Source organism: Calidris pugnax, unplaced genomic scaffold (genome assembly GCF_001431845.1).
Source record: "Calidris pugnax isolate Ruff unplaced genomic scaffold, ASM143184v1 scaffold38, whole genome shotgun sequence".
In the NCBI taxonomy this organism is placed as follows: Eukaryota; Metazoa; Chordata; class Aves; order Charadriiformes; family Scolopacidae; genus Calidris; species Calidris pugnax.
In genome coordinates, this window is record NW_015090995.1 from 3,615,068 (window position 1) to 3,627,228 (window position 12,161).

The window sequence follows — 12,161 nt, forward strand, 5'->3', positions numbered from 1 at the left end:
GCCCCCCCCCCCGGGCGGCCAGTGTCCGGGGGGGCCGGGGGTCGTCGGGTTGAGCTTTCCCCGGGGCTGTGGCCTGCGGGGAGCGTGGAATTCGTGCCCGTGTTACCGGCCGGGGAGGGGGCCGAGGGAACCCCGAGTGGTGGGGGATGTTACCGGGAGGGAGGAGGGATGGAGGGGGGGATGGATGGATGGATAGAGGGAGGGAGGGAGGGATGGATGGAGGGAGGGATGGATGGATGGATGGATGGATGGATGGATGGATGGATGGATGGATGGAGGAAGAGTGCGATGGAGAGGTGGATAGATGGATGGATGGAGGGATGGGGACACACCGGCTGCCCCTCTGGGAGCTCGCTGCCACTGGGTGCAAGTGGTGGGTGCACTGGGGGTTTGTGGATGGGTGGATGGATGGACAGAGGGAGAGATGGAAGGATGGATGGAGGGAGGGATGGAGACATACCAGCTGTCCCTCCAGGAGCTCGCTGCCGCTGGGTGCAAGCAGTGGGTGCACCAGGGGTTTGTGAATGGATGGATGGATGGATGGATGGAAGGAAGGATGGAGGGATGGGGACACACCAGCTGCCCCTCCCGGAGCTTGCTGCCTCTGGGTGCAAGCAGTGGGTGCACCGGGGGTTTGTGGATGGATGGATGGAAGGAAGGATGGAGGGATGGGGACACACCAGCTGTCTCTCCAGGAGCTCGCTGCCGCTGGGTGCAAGCAGTGGGTGAACCGGGGGTTTGTGGATGGATGGATGGATGGATGGAAGGAGGGAAGGAGGGATGGGGACACACCAGCTGTCCCTCCAGGAGCTCGCTGCCTCTGGGTGCAAGCAGTGGGTGCACCGGGGGTTTGTGGATGGGTGGATGGATGGTTGGAAGGATGGAAGGATGGATGGGGACACACCAGCTGTCCCTCCAGGAGCTCACTGCCACTGGGTGCAAGCGGTGGGTGCACCGGGGGTCTGTGGATGGATGGATGGATGAAAGGATGGATGGATGAAGGGATGGGGACACACCAGATGGAAGGATGGATGGATGGAGGGATGGGGACACCAGAAGCTCGCTGCCACTGGGTGCAAGCAGTGGGTGCACTGGGGGTTTGTGGATGGATGGATGGATGGATGGATGGATGGATGGAGGGAGGGAAGGAGGGATGGGGACACACTGGCTGTCCCTCCAGGAGCTCACTGCCATTGGGGACACACCGGCTGTCCCTCCAGGAGCTCACTGCCATTGGGTGCAAGTGGTGGGTGCAGCGGGGGTCTGTGCACAGTGTCCTCCCCACAGTGACCCGCAGGATACACTGAAAGAGGGGGCTCACAGGCACGGCACCCCGTGTGCCCACGGCAGGGACGTGCCTCTTTCACAGCTTTAGGTAGAGCCTTTGGGTGCAAGTGGTGGGTGCAGCGGGGGTCTGTGCACAGTGTCCTCCCCACAGTGACCCGCAGGATACACTGAAAGAGGGGGCTCACAGGCAACGGCACCCCGTGTGCCCACATTGGGGACATGCCTCTTTCACAGCTTTAGGTAGAGCCTTTTCACTCTTTGGCTTAGGGCATCGATTTTCCAGATCAGGCCTGAGCTGTCTTATTCAGTAGGAATTAATGCATCCAAAAGCTAAAATACATTCCAGGGAGAGTGAAGGCAGTGATTTAGGATGTAGCAACCCCAGAGCGATGAGAAGTGGTTTGGGACAGGACAGCTGGAGAGGGGCTAGTGGGGACAGAGAGCAGGGGACAAAGGTGCTGCCACCGGTCACCAAGACTTCTGGTTGGCAACGGCACCTCCAAGAAGCACATTTTACCCACGAAGAAGTGAATTAGGCAGCAGTGTAGGGGCCTCCGCCGCCTTCACACAATAAAAGGTGAACAAAGACCAAGCAAAAATATTTCTGTGTGTGCCATCCCAAAACTATTGGTAGAAAGAGGTGGGACAAGACATACTTTGCAGAGTAAGGACAAGGCCTTTCTAGGCTCGGTTTTAGAATACAGATCTAAATATGGCCTGCAACAGTTTGTGGTCCGATTATTATAACACTTAATTTAAATGCCTCATTAAATTATCTTTTCAGAGAGAGTAGTACTTGGAAATTTATGGTGCATTCAGTTTTTAAGGTGATATATAAACTGCAATGAAGAGATTCTTGTTATTTGTTTGTGGCATAATGTTCTGTAAAAGCAACATTTCTAGCTTTAGTGTACAGTGAAGTATCAAGAAAGTTGCTTTCATATATCTTAAATTAAAAAAAAAATCAACATCAAAAAGTCAATTTTACTTGCAATATTGATGTCAATTTTGAGTGTCCTTTAACCTGATCAAATAAACCAATTTTTTCGTCCACAAATCTTTTAAAAGGAACTTGCAATCTGTGAAGAGTATCCTTCAAATAAACATGAGATTTTCTCATGTTTACAGACACACCTTTGATGGATTTGGCAGGCTTTATTAATCTGCATCCCATGTATTATTCTACAGGCAGAGAGGAAAAAAAGCCCTCGGAATCAAAATTAAAGAAATTGCCCATTCCTCTAGTTGATCTCTACCACTTATTAAAGGCAGCTCAACTGGTTTTTCGAAGGGATCCCGGAAATCTGATTTTGAAGACTTGTATCTATATCTATATAGATGCATACATATAATTTGTTGTCAATGCAATTACTGCTGTCAGTAAACAATCCAAACATACCTGCACGTGCTTATTTGTATGCATTAAGTAGTTTCACAAAAATCACCCAAGTCATAAAATTAAGCAAATACATAAAGACAGTACTTAGTGTTCTCACTGGGAGGAGATAAAAGAGAACGAGAGTGAACAAGAGATGATGGCAGATGCTAATTCCACTGCTGAATGCCCTGTGGGGACACACTTAGTGACTACTGGCATCAGTGTAGTGTAAGAACTTAAATAGAAGGGAAAAAGAGTATGAGGGCAGAATTCATTAGGCAGTCTTGAAATCACACTTCTGGTTTCTGTTTTAAAGCATTACAGCACGTTGCCTGATGCTCACAGGAAGAGCTCTAATTTGTGTGCACTTTTCCTTCCCTAACATCAAAAGCTAATTATCTGGACTGAAACAATCCCCTGCAAATTTGCTGGAGCAGTTTGGCAGAGGATGGCAGCCAGTGACTAGTAAGAGTGGGGAAACAATTTCCATTGTCCCAGGTGAAGACATGCCGTAAATACACGGGAGGAAGCGGGGAGGAAACTGGGGACAAACACTCCCGGTTTCAGTAATCAAAGCTGCCATTACTAAATAAATGTTTTAAGTAAATGGGATCAATGACACTTGATGGAAAGAGGGGTGGATGGTATTTTTTAGTGGGATGTTGCCACATTTAAAATGGAAGGCAGAGAGGATATTTTACATTTGGATTAGTATAGGCCATTGTACAGTAAATGACAGGACACCTCCAGGAACATTAAAGATTACAGTGTTATAGCTACACACTTGCATTCTATCTACATCCATGAGGCTGCTTCTGCACTTCATTGCATTCTAACTACATCCATGAGGCTGCTTCTGCACTTCATTCATAAAAACTTTTACTAGTTGCCTTATTATTCCATCAGCTATTTTTTACTCTAATGGTGAGATACGGACTTTTCAGAACTGGAATGCCTACGTACCTTTCAAAATAAATGTATGCTCACAGGTATACAATTTCCATTTTCTGAAACAAGGTGAACTCTATGGTGAGCTACAGACATAATACTCATACTTACCAAGTGAATTTTATTAAATTTGGTTTTAAATATGTCTACCACAATATCTATAAATGTCTCTGAGTGACCTCTGGTGTGACCTTATTTGTCATTGGCTTTTTCTGTATCTGTCTTTGGTCTGGTACTTCTATTCTCAATAGTCATGGGTTGCCATCACTGGCAATAGTAATCCATATCTCCTACAACTCATTTATATAGAGGAAAGAACTTTACTGTTAAGATTATTTCTGAAGTACCAATGCCTGTTGGTAGAAACGTTTAAGTGTTGCTGACACACTGGTTACCCAGTATCATATTCTAACACCCAGTACAGGAAAAATAAGTAAGGCCTCTTCATTAACTAAATCGCAGGAACAAGAACAGTTTGTTTGTTCCTTTCAACAGCTTGGACAAGGGTGGAATCACAACAGCAGTGGGCTGTTCCACTGCTGAAAACTCTCTGATGACTGAAACTCACACTCTTTGATTATTAGCTTTGAAGAGAGACTGTGCATCTGAACATCTTTGCTATGGAATTACAGATTGGCACCAAAAAAAATCAGAATGCAGGATACAGGCAGAAACATTTACAAATATGGGACAGGTACTAGAGAACACGGAGTTACTTGCAAGTGGGATGTTGATGGACAATGTCATTTGAGTTTTTACTATTCTGATACGTCACTGCTCTGGAATTTTCCTTAACCTGAAGTTGAAGTTAGTATTTTAGCAGTTCAGATTACTGTCCACATAGTTTTAGTCTGTGTCTATGATACTATAACCACCTCCAATTCATTTAACGTTTCTCAGATTTTCTGAACTTCTCTATTTTGGAAGTATGGCTTAATCTGAGTTAATTGATGCAGAACTCTACGGGTCCAAATTCTCTGAATCTACAGTAACTGTCAATGTTCTAGTAATTTCATAATTCAGTATAAGAATTCTCATAGCACATAAAAGCTCACCAAAAGAGCTGGTATTAGAATTCTGTTCTCTCATTGCACCTCATTCTTTCTCAGACGTGTGTAATCTCACCTTTGCCTATTACTGCTGTTACCTTCTTCCATCTATTCACATATAAAGTGACACCTCACAAAAATATGTTGCAGTGACTTACTGTTGTCCCTCTGTATTTTTAATTATCACTGGCATCCAGGAATAAGACTTTGCAGATGGAAAAAATAAAGGCCCGGCTGAAAGCGGAATTTGAAGCCCTGGAGTCTGAGGAGCGGCACCTGAAGGAATACAAGCAGGAGATGGACCTGCTGCTGCAAGAGAAGATGGCCCATGTGGAGGAGCTGCGGCTGATCCACGCTGACATTAACGTGGTACGGAACAGCCCGAGACACGGTTGTGTAGAGAATCATAGGATTGTCTAGGTTGGAAGGGACCTTTCAGGTCATCAAGTCCAACCATCAATCTAACACTGCCGAAACCACCAAAAACCATGTCCCTCAGCACCACATCTACCCGTCTTTTAAGTACCTCCAGGGACGGTGACTCCACCACTTCCCAGGGCAGCCCAGAGGCTGTGGAATTGTGCACATCAGTGAACCATCACTGGTTCAGTAATCTGGACCTTACACCCCCATCCCAGGAACCTACAAAAAGTGCAAAGGCAATTTTCCTCAGGATAATTGTTTTTTCCTGTCTGTGTTGGGCAGGATATTTTGTAATGTTGGCACAGTAACATCTGCACCCAGAGCATAAATAACCAAGCCCGTTGTGGCTACAACTTTACCAGTAGCCATAGTAACATCATTCTGGGGCAGTCCCATAGAAAACACTTCTTCCTGTCAGCTTTTCCTCATTTAGCACCTGAAAACAGAGAAACTGGCAGCTGGTTGGGACTTTTGATGGGAGGTTTTTGGAAGAAAAGAGAATGTGAAAATATATAGTAGAATCATAGAATGGTTAGAATTGGAAGGGACGTGAAAGATCATCCAGTTCCAACCCCTCTGCCATGGGCAGGGACACCTCCTACCAGACCAGGTTGCTCAAAGCCCCATCCAGCCTGGCCTTGAACCCCTCCAGGGATGGGGCAGCCACAGCTTCTCTGGGCAACCTGTTCCAGTGTCTCACCACCCTCACAGGAAAGAATTTCTAGTATCTAACCTAAATCTCTCCTCTTTCAATTTAAAACCATTAGCCTTTGTCCTGTCACTACATTCCCTGATGAAGAGTCCCTCCCCATCTCTCCTGTAGCCCCTTCAGATACTGGAATGCCCTTATAAGGTCTCCCCAGAGCCTCTTCTTCTCCAGGTTGAACAACCCCAACTCTCTCAGCCTGTCTTCACAGGAGAGGTGCTCCAGCCCTCTGAGCATTTTCATGGCCCTGATATGATATTTGTTAAGTTCTTAGTAAGAGCTGACCTTCAGCATTGAGTGGAACTACCAAATATTAAAAAGCATCAGCCTGTACAGAATTAATACAAATAAGAGAAGTTTATGAACAAGGAAAATTAGCCAATTAGAGGGGCTAAATAGGGAATATATTTTTTAAATTGCATTTTTTATGTCATGTTAGGGCACTTAAAGGACTGTACAATGATTTCTAACTCTGAAGGTTTCTGTGCTTTGCACCACAAGAAAAAAGCTCCCACATCATAAGCCAGTAGAAGGATGTGCAGACTGCATTTATGTATCACTTGAAATGTCTTTTCCCCTGCCCAGCTGCAGAACCTCAGTCTCTGTTTCATCCTCCCCTCTTTTTCCTGTCAGATTGTCTTTTTCTCTGCTGCTTTTCCCATTTACAGTAAGAGAAGCAGAAACCTTTCCTTAGTATGTTTGTTAGCTTCTAACCAACAGTGTTCAGGCATCTTAGAAACAGAGAAAATTAGTTTATTCTACTTTAATTTCTTTTTTAATGTCCCTTGAGAGTTTTCCACAGCTCCTCACTTGCTGACTTATCTATAGCCTCTCTACCTGCTTTTTTTGCTGTTGCTGAGAAGGTTAGATAGGCTGAGTGCACCTTTATAAATGAAAATGCATCTCATGTGTCACTTTTAATTGCTTCTTCCTTGCCCAGTTTTCATCCTCTCAGCATCTTAACTCTTTGTTTTTACTATTGCATTGTCTCCAGCCTCTTCCAACGTGAGTGAGAAAAATCTCTCTGAGACAGCCTTTTGCTCAATCGGAGTGCTATTAAAGGAACAGTTCTTTAAAAACATGCCCATCCTCCTGTTTCAGATGGAGAATACTATCAAACAGTCCGAGAACGATCTCAACAAGCTCTTGGAGTCTACCCGTCGCCTGCACGAGGAGTACAAGCCCCTGAAGGAGCACGTAGATGCTTTGAGGATGACTCTGGGGTTGCAGAGGCTGCCAGATCTCTGCGAGGAGGAAGAGAAACTGTCCCTGGAGTAAGTCTCCAAAGCAAACATTATCTGCCTTTGTACCTTCTCTCGATTCATTTTACTTTTGTTGGTAGGTGGAAAAAAGAACTTAAGAGGTAAGCATGAAACAGAAAAGTTAACAAAAAAGGGATGTGGGAGCACATGTTTTGGGTAACATTCAGTCGGAATGAAACTTAACTTTGTTAGAAGTTAAATTTAGATTACTACAAGCTGCAAACTCTACATACAAAATTCAAGGGTGGTTGCTTTTCTAGATTTTTATACCATACACTGCTATTTCTAGCAAGACTTTTTTCCTGAAAATATTTTTTTTTTCTTTGCTCATTTAGCAAGCAGAGGTAGGAGGCAATACAAGGAAGGGATACGAAGTATTCTTCAGTTGGTTTGTGCTACTGCTAGTCAGAATTTTACTTGTTGCTGCAGGCACATGGCAGTGGCATTTAGCTGTCTACCTATGGCTGTCAAGAAGTAAGTTTACCCTAGATGTGCAACAGATTTGGACAATAAATTGCAATTTCACTTTTAGGTGTATCCTAGGTGGAGGAGGGTGACAGAAATAGCTACTATTCAAAAGAACAGTGTCCTTTGTTTAACAGATCAGTTTTAAACACAAGTGATGTTTTAAGAAACTTACATTTCTCTTAAAGCCCAGCACATTTGGCATCATTTTCAGACATACAATTATCAAGATTTCTTTTGCATTTCTTCAGAAATGCTGTGTCCCATTCCAAGCACCTTGACACTACAAAGAATGTTATCAAGATTTCTTTTGCATTTCTTGAGAAATGCTGTTTTCCATTCCAAGCACCTTGACACTACAAAGAATGTATTGATCTATTGCACACGTAAGTTATTGATTTTAACAGAATAAAATCTATAAACTAAGTTTGACAGAGGTGCATCCAAAGGTGTTAAGATTAAATATATATATGTTGTCTATTTTCCATCCTATTAGGTTTATATCCAGTTGTAAATCAAGGTACCTTAGAAACTGACAATATGGAATCTGGCTGAAGTGTACAAATGCAGAGGAAAATACCACCAATTCTATTTATGAACTAGTCCAAGCAGTGTCTAAGCGTAGGTAGTTTGACTGTGGTGGAGGAACATGATAGGGAAATGTGATCCACTATGTTTTAACACAAAATATCCTTTACAAACTAATGGAATACTGCAGAAGGTGGTGATATTTTTTTATCTGGCTTTCTTTTGGCTAGCTACTTTGAAAAGCAGAAAGCAGAATGGCAGACTGAACCCCAGGAGCCTCCCATCCCAGAGTCTCTGGCTGCAGCTGCAGCAGCCGCCCAGCAGCTGCAAGTGGCTCGGAAACAAGACACCAGGCAGACAGCAACCTTCAGACAACAGCCACCTCCCATGAAGGTCAGGAGATGGAATGCCCTGGGCTTCCTCTTTTGTCATTGGAACATATTATATTTATAAAGCTGATCAATAGGAAGGAAAAAAAAGGAAGAATGATGTGTCCCGATTCGCATTTTTTCTTGCAGTGGTTCAAATCAAAAGCAACCCCAAGTAGACTTAAAGTGGTAGCACCAGTCATCAGTGGTTAAGGACAAGGCTCTGTATTATTTGACTCCTTTATGACTTAAGAGATTCCATCAGCAGAGACGTAGACACAGTCCTCTTGTGTTTCATGTGGGAGAAAGGCACGTAAGAAAAATCAACACCAAACGCTGAGCAAAAGGAAAACTAATAGCTGGGAGTTCATCCCAAATGGATTCATATTAGAAGCGATGCATGTAATTTATGAGGGAGAGTAATTACTGATGGTACAAATTACCATGGAAGGTGATTATTTCTTCACTTCATGGGATCTTCAAGTCAGGACTAATGTATGGATTAATTTAATCTAACCACAGGCACTTAAGTGACAGTTTGACTCAGCTCTTTCTGTAGTTAGTAAAAAGAGCTAAGGAATTCCAGAGGGGTATTCATCCCAGCCAGGTTCCAAAGATTCACTGATGAAGGAGGCAAACTGACGTAGGTACACTCTGTAGTTCTGTACTGACTGGCTGGAGTTAGGACATGGAAAAGCCTCTCTGAAAGTAATACGGAGCAAAAGGGCAGAGTTCTGTATGTTTGTTAAATGTGTGAAATTCATCTAAGCACCCGCTCCTGCCTCGAATCCTGTAACATCACACCTGGCCTTCGCTGTGACCCAGTGAGCGTGTAAACATTGTCAAAATGTGTGGAACGTTTAACACAACAAAGAATTTAATGTTCAAGTTCTTGATACGTGCCTGAACTGTCTGTTTGCTGAATGGTAGTTTCAATTCAATGAGATACTCTAGTTTTTCAGCTGGCCTGAACTTACTGTACAATCCCAAGAGCTAGGTTGTACAGAATATGGCTCTGGTTTCCCTAGGAAGGTAAGAAGCCTTAGTTATTTTCTTCTGTACTTAGAGTATGTTTCTCAATAACCCGCGTTAACAATGCCATTTAAATGTTTGTAACAAGAGGCTGCCATGTCACATTTCAGGCGTGTTTATCCTGTCACCAACAAATTCATCGGAACGCCCCCATATGTCCACTCTGCAAAGCCAAGAGCCGGTCCCGGAATCCCAAAAAGCCCAAGAGGAAACAGGACGAATGAAACCCAGAAGCCTGACGAGCAAACACGTGAGCAGTTCCAGTACTCTTCCAGTAGAACTGGACCAGACTTTGCTGAAGTGCAGACTCAAGTACGATCGACCCGTTGTTTTCTATTTAATGCAATGTAAGCACAATGTTCCTGTTCTGTCCCAATTTCCTTCCAGTCCTTAGGGATTTGGGTTTAGGAAAGTAAGTATTACTGGTGCTACAGTTTAACTTTCAATCATTCCATCTTTTGGACTCCTAAATGAAGTAGAATTCTTATGCAAGTATCCTAAATGCCAGGCTATTCCTATGGGCCAAATGCGATTACCATAAATGCTTTTACGTTCTCTTTTTAAAAGCAGTTACTAGAAGACTATTCTGTTTACTCCTGATAACAGGAGACTATTTGAAGTACTGAAATAGCAGACTGTTTGTTTCACTAAAGAAGAATTTGTTTTCCGATCTAGTAAAACCACATAGGTTTAGGTATCCAGTCGAGCTCTTTTTATACAGGAAATGTTCAGGAAAAAAAGAAATTGGTTACACAGGAAATCAGTGCACTATGGACACACGTGAGTTTTGATGTACAGGACTTTGATTGTACCATTCCCTCAAACTTGACTTAAAATTTGGAAGGGGGATCAAGTTGCCGGCTGTGTATGAATTTCTGAAAATGATGTCATTTGTGATGCTTTAACATCTTAATATGGTATTATCTCCAGCACTCAGGAGACTGATTGACCTGAGTACAGGCCTCAGAGGAACTGTATTAGTGGTCCTCGAGGCTCTGTGGCCAGAGCCAGCTCACTGTGCTTCTCTAGGAAACATGCATGAAATACCCCAAATCTCTACGTGCCCAGACTGCCCATCAGCCATTCTGCACGGCTCCTGGTCCTGGGTTCCACAGCCCAAGTCTCCCCTGACAGACACATCCTCCATGGGAGCACAGGGGAGGTCAGTAACACACACCAGGAACAGCTTCACCTAAAAATGATGTATTTCACCAGAAATGCCTGGCTTTGGTGTCACCATCCTCCCTCAACTAAAACTTCCTAATTTTGTATCTTTTAATAGGTCATTTTTAAGTGCGCTTTATTTCAGCCTAGGTTTTTTTCTTTTTTCTCTACATGTACATGTGCCAAGAGAACCCTGACTACAGGATCCTTTAGACCCTCCTGTACCCTCTTTTTTCACCCCATGTAACAACAGTTCCTCCAACAGAGAGGACGACAGCGACCAAACTACAGACCCGGGGCTTAACACTCACTTCTGATCCCAGCTTTGTCACCGCCTTTTTGTCTAAATTGATCTCAAGTATTAAATATTCTTTTCACTAACTTCAGGAAGCAGGGACTGCCTGTTTACATTCCTCTCCTTTTAGCCCAGGTTTTCCTCTACTTCTATGCTAGAGTGGTTATATTGAGAACTTTGCTTTTTTAAAAAGGAAGAACAGGGAAGCCCCAAGTCTCTGGCCAGAACTTTGCCAAATGCTGGGCACCATACACATCCACATAAATCAGTTTTGCTGGCCACATCACATACATTGCCATTAATTTCCTAGCTCCACCATAAAGCACATATTTCATTGAAAATAGCCCTATAATTTATGCCAAGTTCAGCTGGTATTCTCCCATTTTAATGTTTAAACATCTGTCGATGGCAGAGACAGAACACGAACCATTCTATCCTTAGGCATGTTTTCTAATGCAAGTTTTAAATGTCAGAGCAGCCACACACTGTGTGCCCCGTTCAGAGCAATTCCTGTTGGGTTTAAGGGAAAATGCACAGAGTTGAAGGACAGTACATGGACTCCCCCAAAGTGCATGCACAAGAGCAGCATACGTTGATGATGGTTGTATGTAAATTTAAGAAGTAGTGACAGTGGAGAATGGGCGAATGGTCTGCCATGGAGCGGTGCGAATAGAAGGACAGATTTCTAGAAACTTCAACTCACCATTCTGAGACAGATAGGGATAGTCGTAGCTGCTCTCCCTTCACTGGTACTTTGGCAGGTTCTTTCTTTCTTGGGAGATCTCTGGAGCTCTAAACTTGGATGCACTGTTTACTAATTTAGTACGGCAGTTTTGTATTTTTTACTTTTTTAAAGTAGTCTCTTGTGCCCTCGTGTTTAACAAGGTTTGTTTCTTTTTAAAAAAAAAAAAAAATGTGAATATGACACGTTGTGTTTGTATCAATCATGTATTAGTGCTTACAAATCTGCTTTCACATCCCCTATGAAGTTCTGCCGTATGAATAGCATGAGAATGAGTCCAACTGACTTTGAGTCAACAGCGTGCCCTGGTAGCCCAAAGGGGCAACCATGTCCTGGGGTACATGGAGCACAGCATGGCCAGCTGGGCCAAGGAAGTGACTGTCCCACTGGTGTGGTTTGATGTTCTTCTTATATTGAGGTGTCCAAAACTGCACACAGTGCAGTTTTGGACACCTCAATATAAGAAGAACATCAAACTATTGGAGTGTATCCAGAGGAGGGTGATGAAGATGGT

At 43.7% G+C, this 12,161-nt stretch overlaps 1 protein-coding gene across 1 annotated transcript in view; it reads left to right on the top strand.

The window, feature by feature from the left end:
- The window catches only part of ZC4H2 (zinc finger, C4H2 domain containing), a 12,505-nt gene extending 675 nt beyond the window's left edge, over window positions 1–11,830 (top strand). The window contains exons 2-5 of the mRNA XM_014955363.1: window positions 4,860–5,031; window positions 6,893–7,065; window positions 8,277–8,439; window positions 9,557–11,830. Of these exons, the coding sequence (XP_014810849.1) occupies window positions 4,860–5,031; window positions 6,893–7,065; window positions 8,277–8,439; window positions 9,557–9,670 (622 nt within the window). The 3' untranslated portion in view covers window positions 9,671–11,830. The remainder of the gene's footprint in view (window positions 1–4,859; window positions 5,032–6,892; window positions 7,066–8,276; window positions 8,440–9,556) is intronic.
- Window positions 11,831–12,161: the final 331 nt, after the last annotated feature.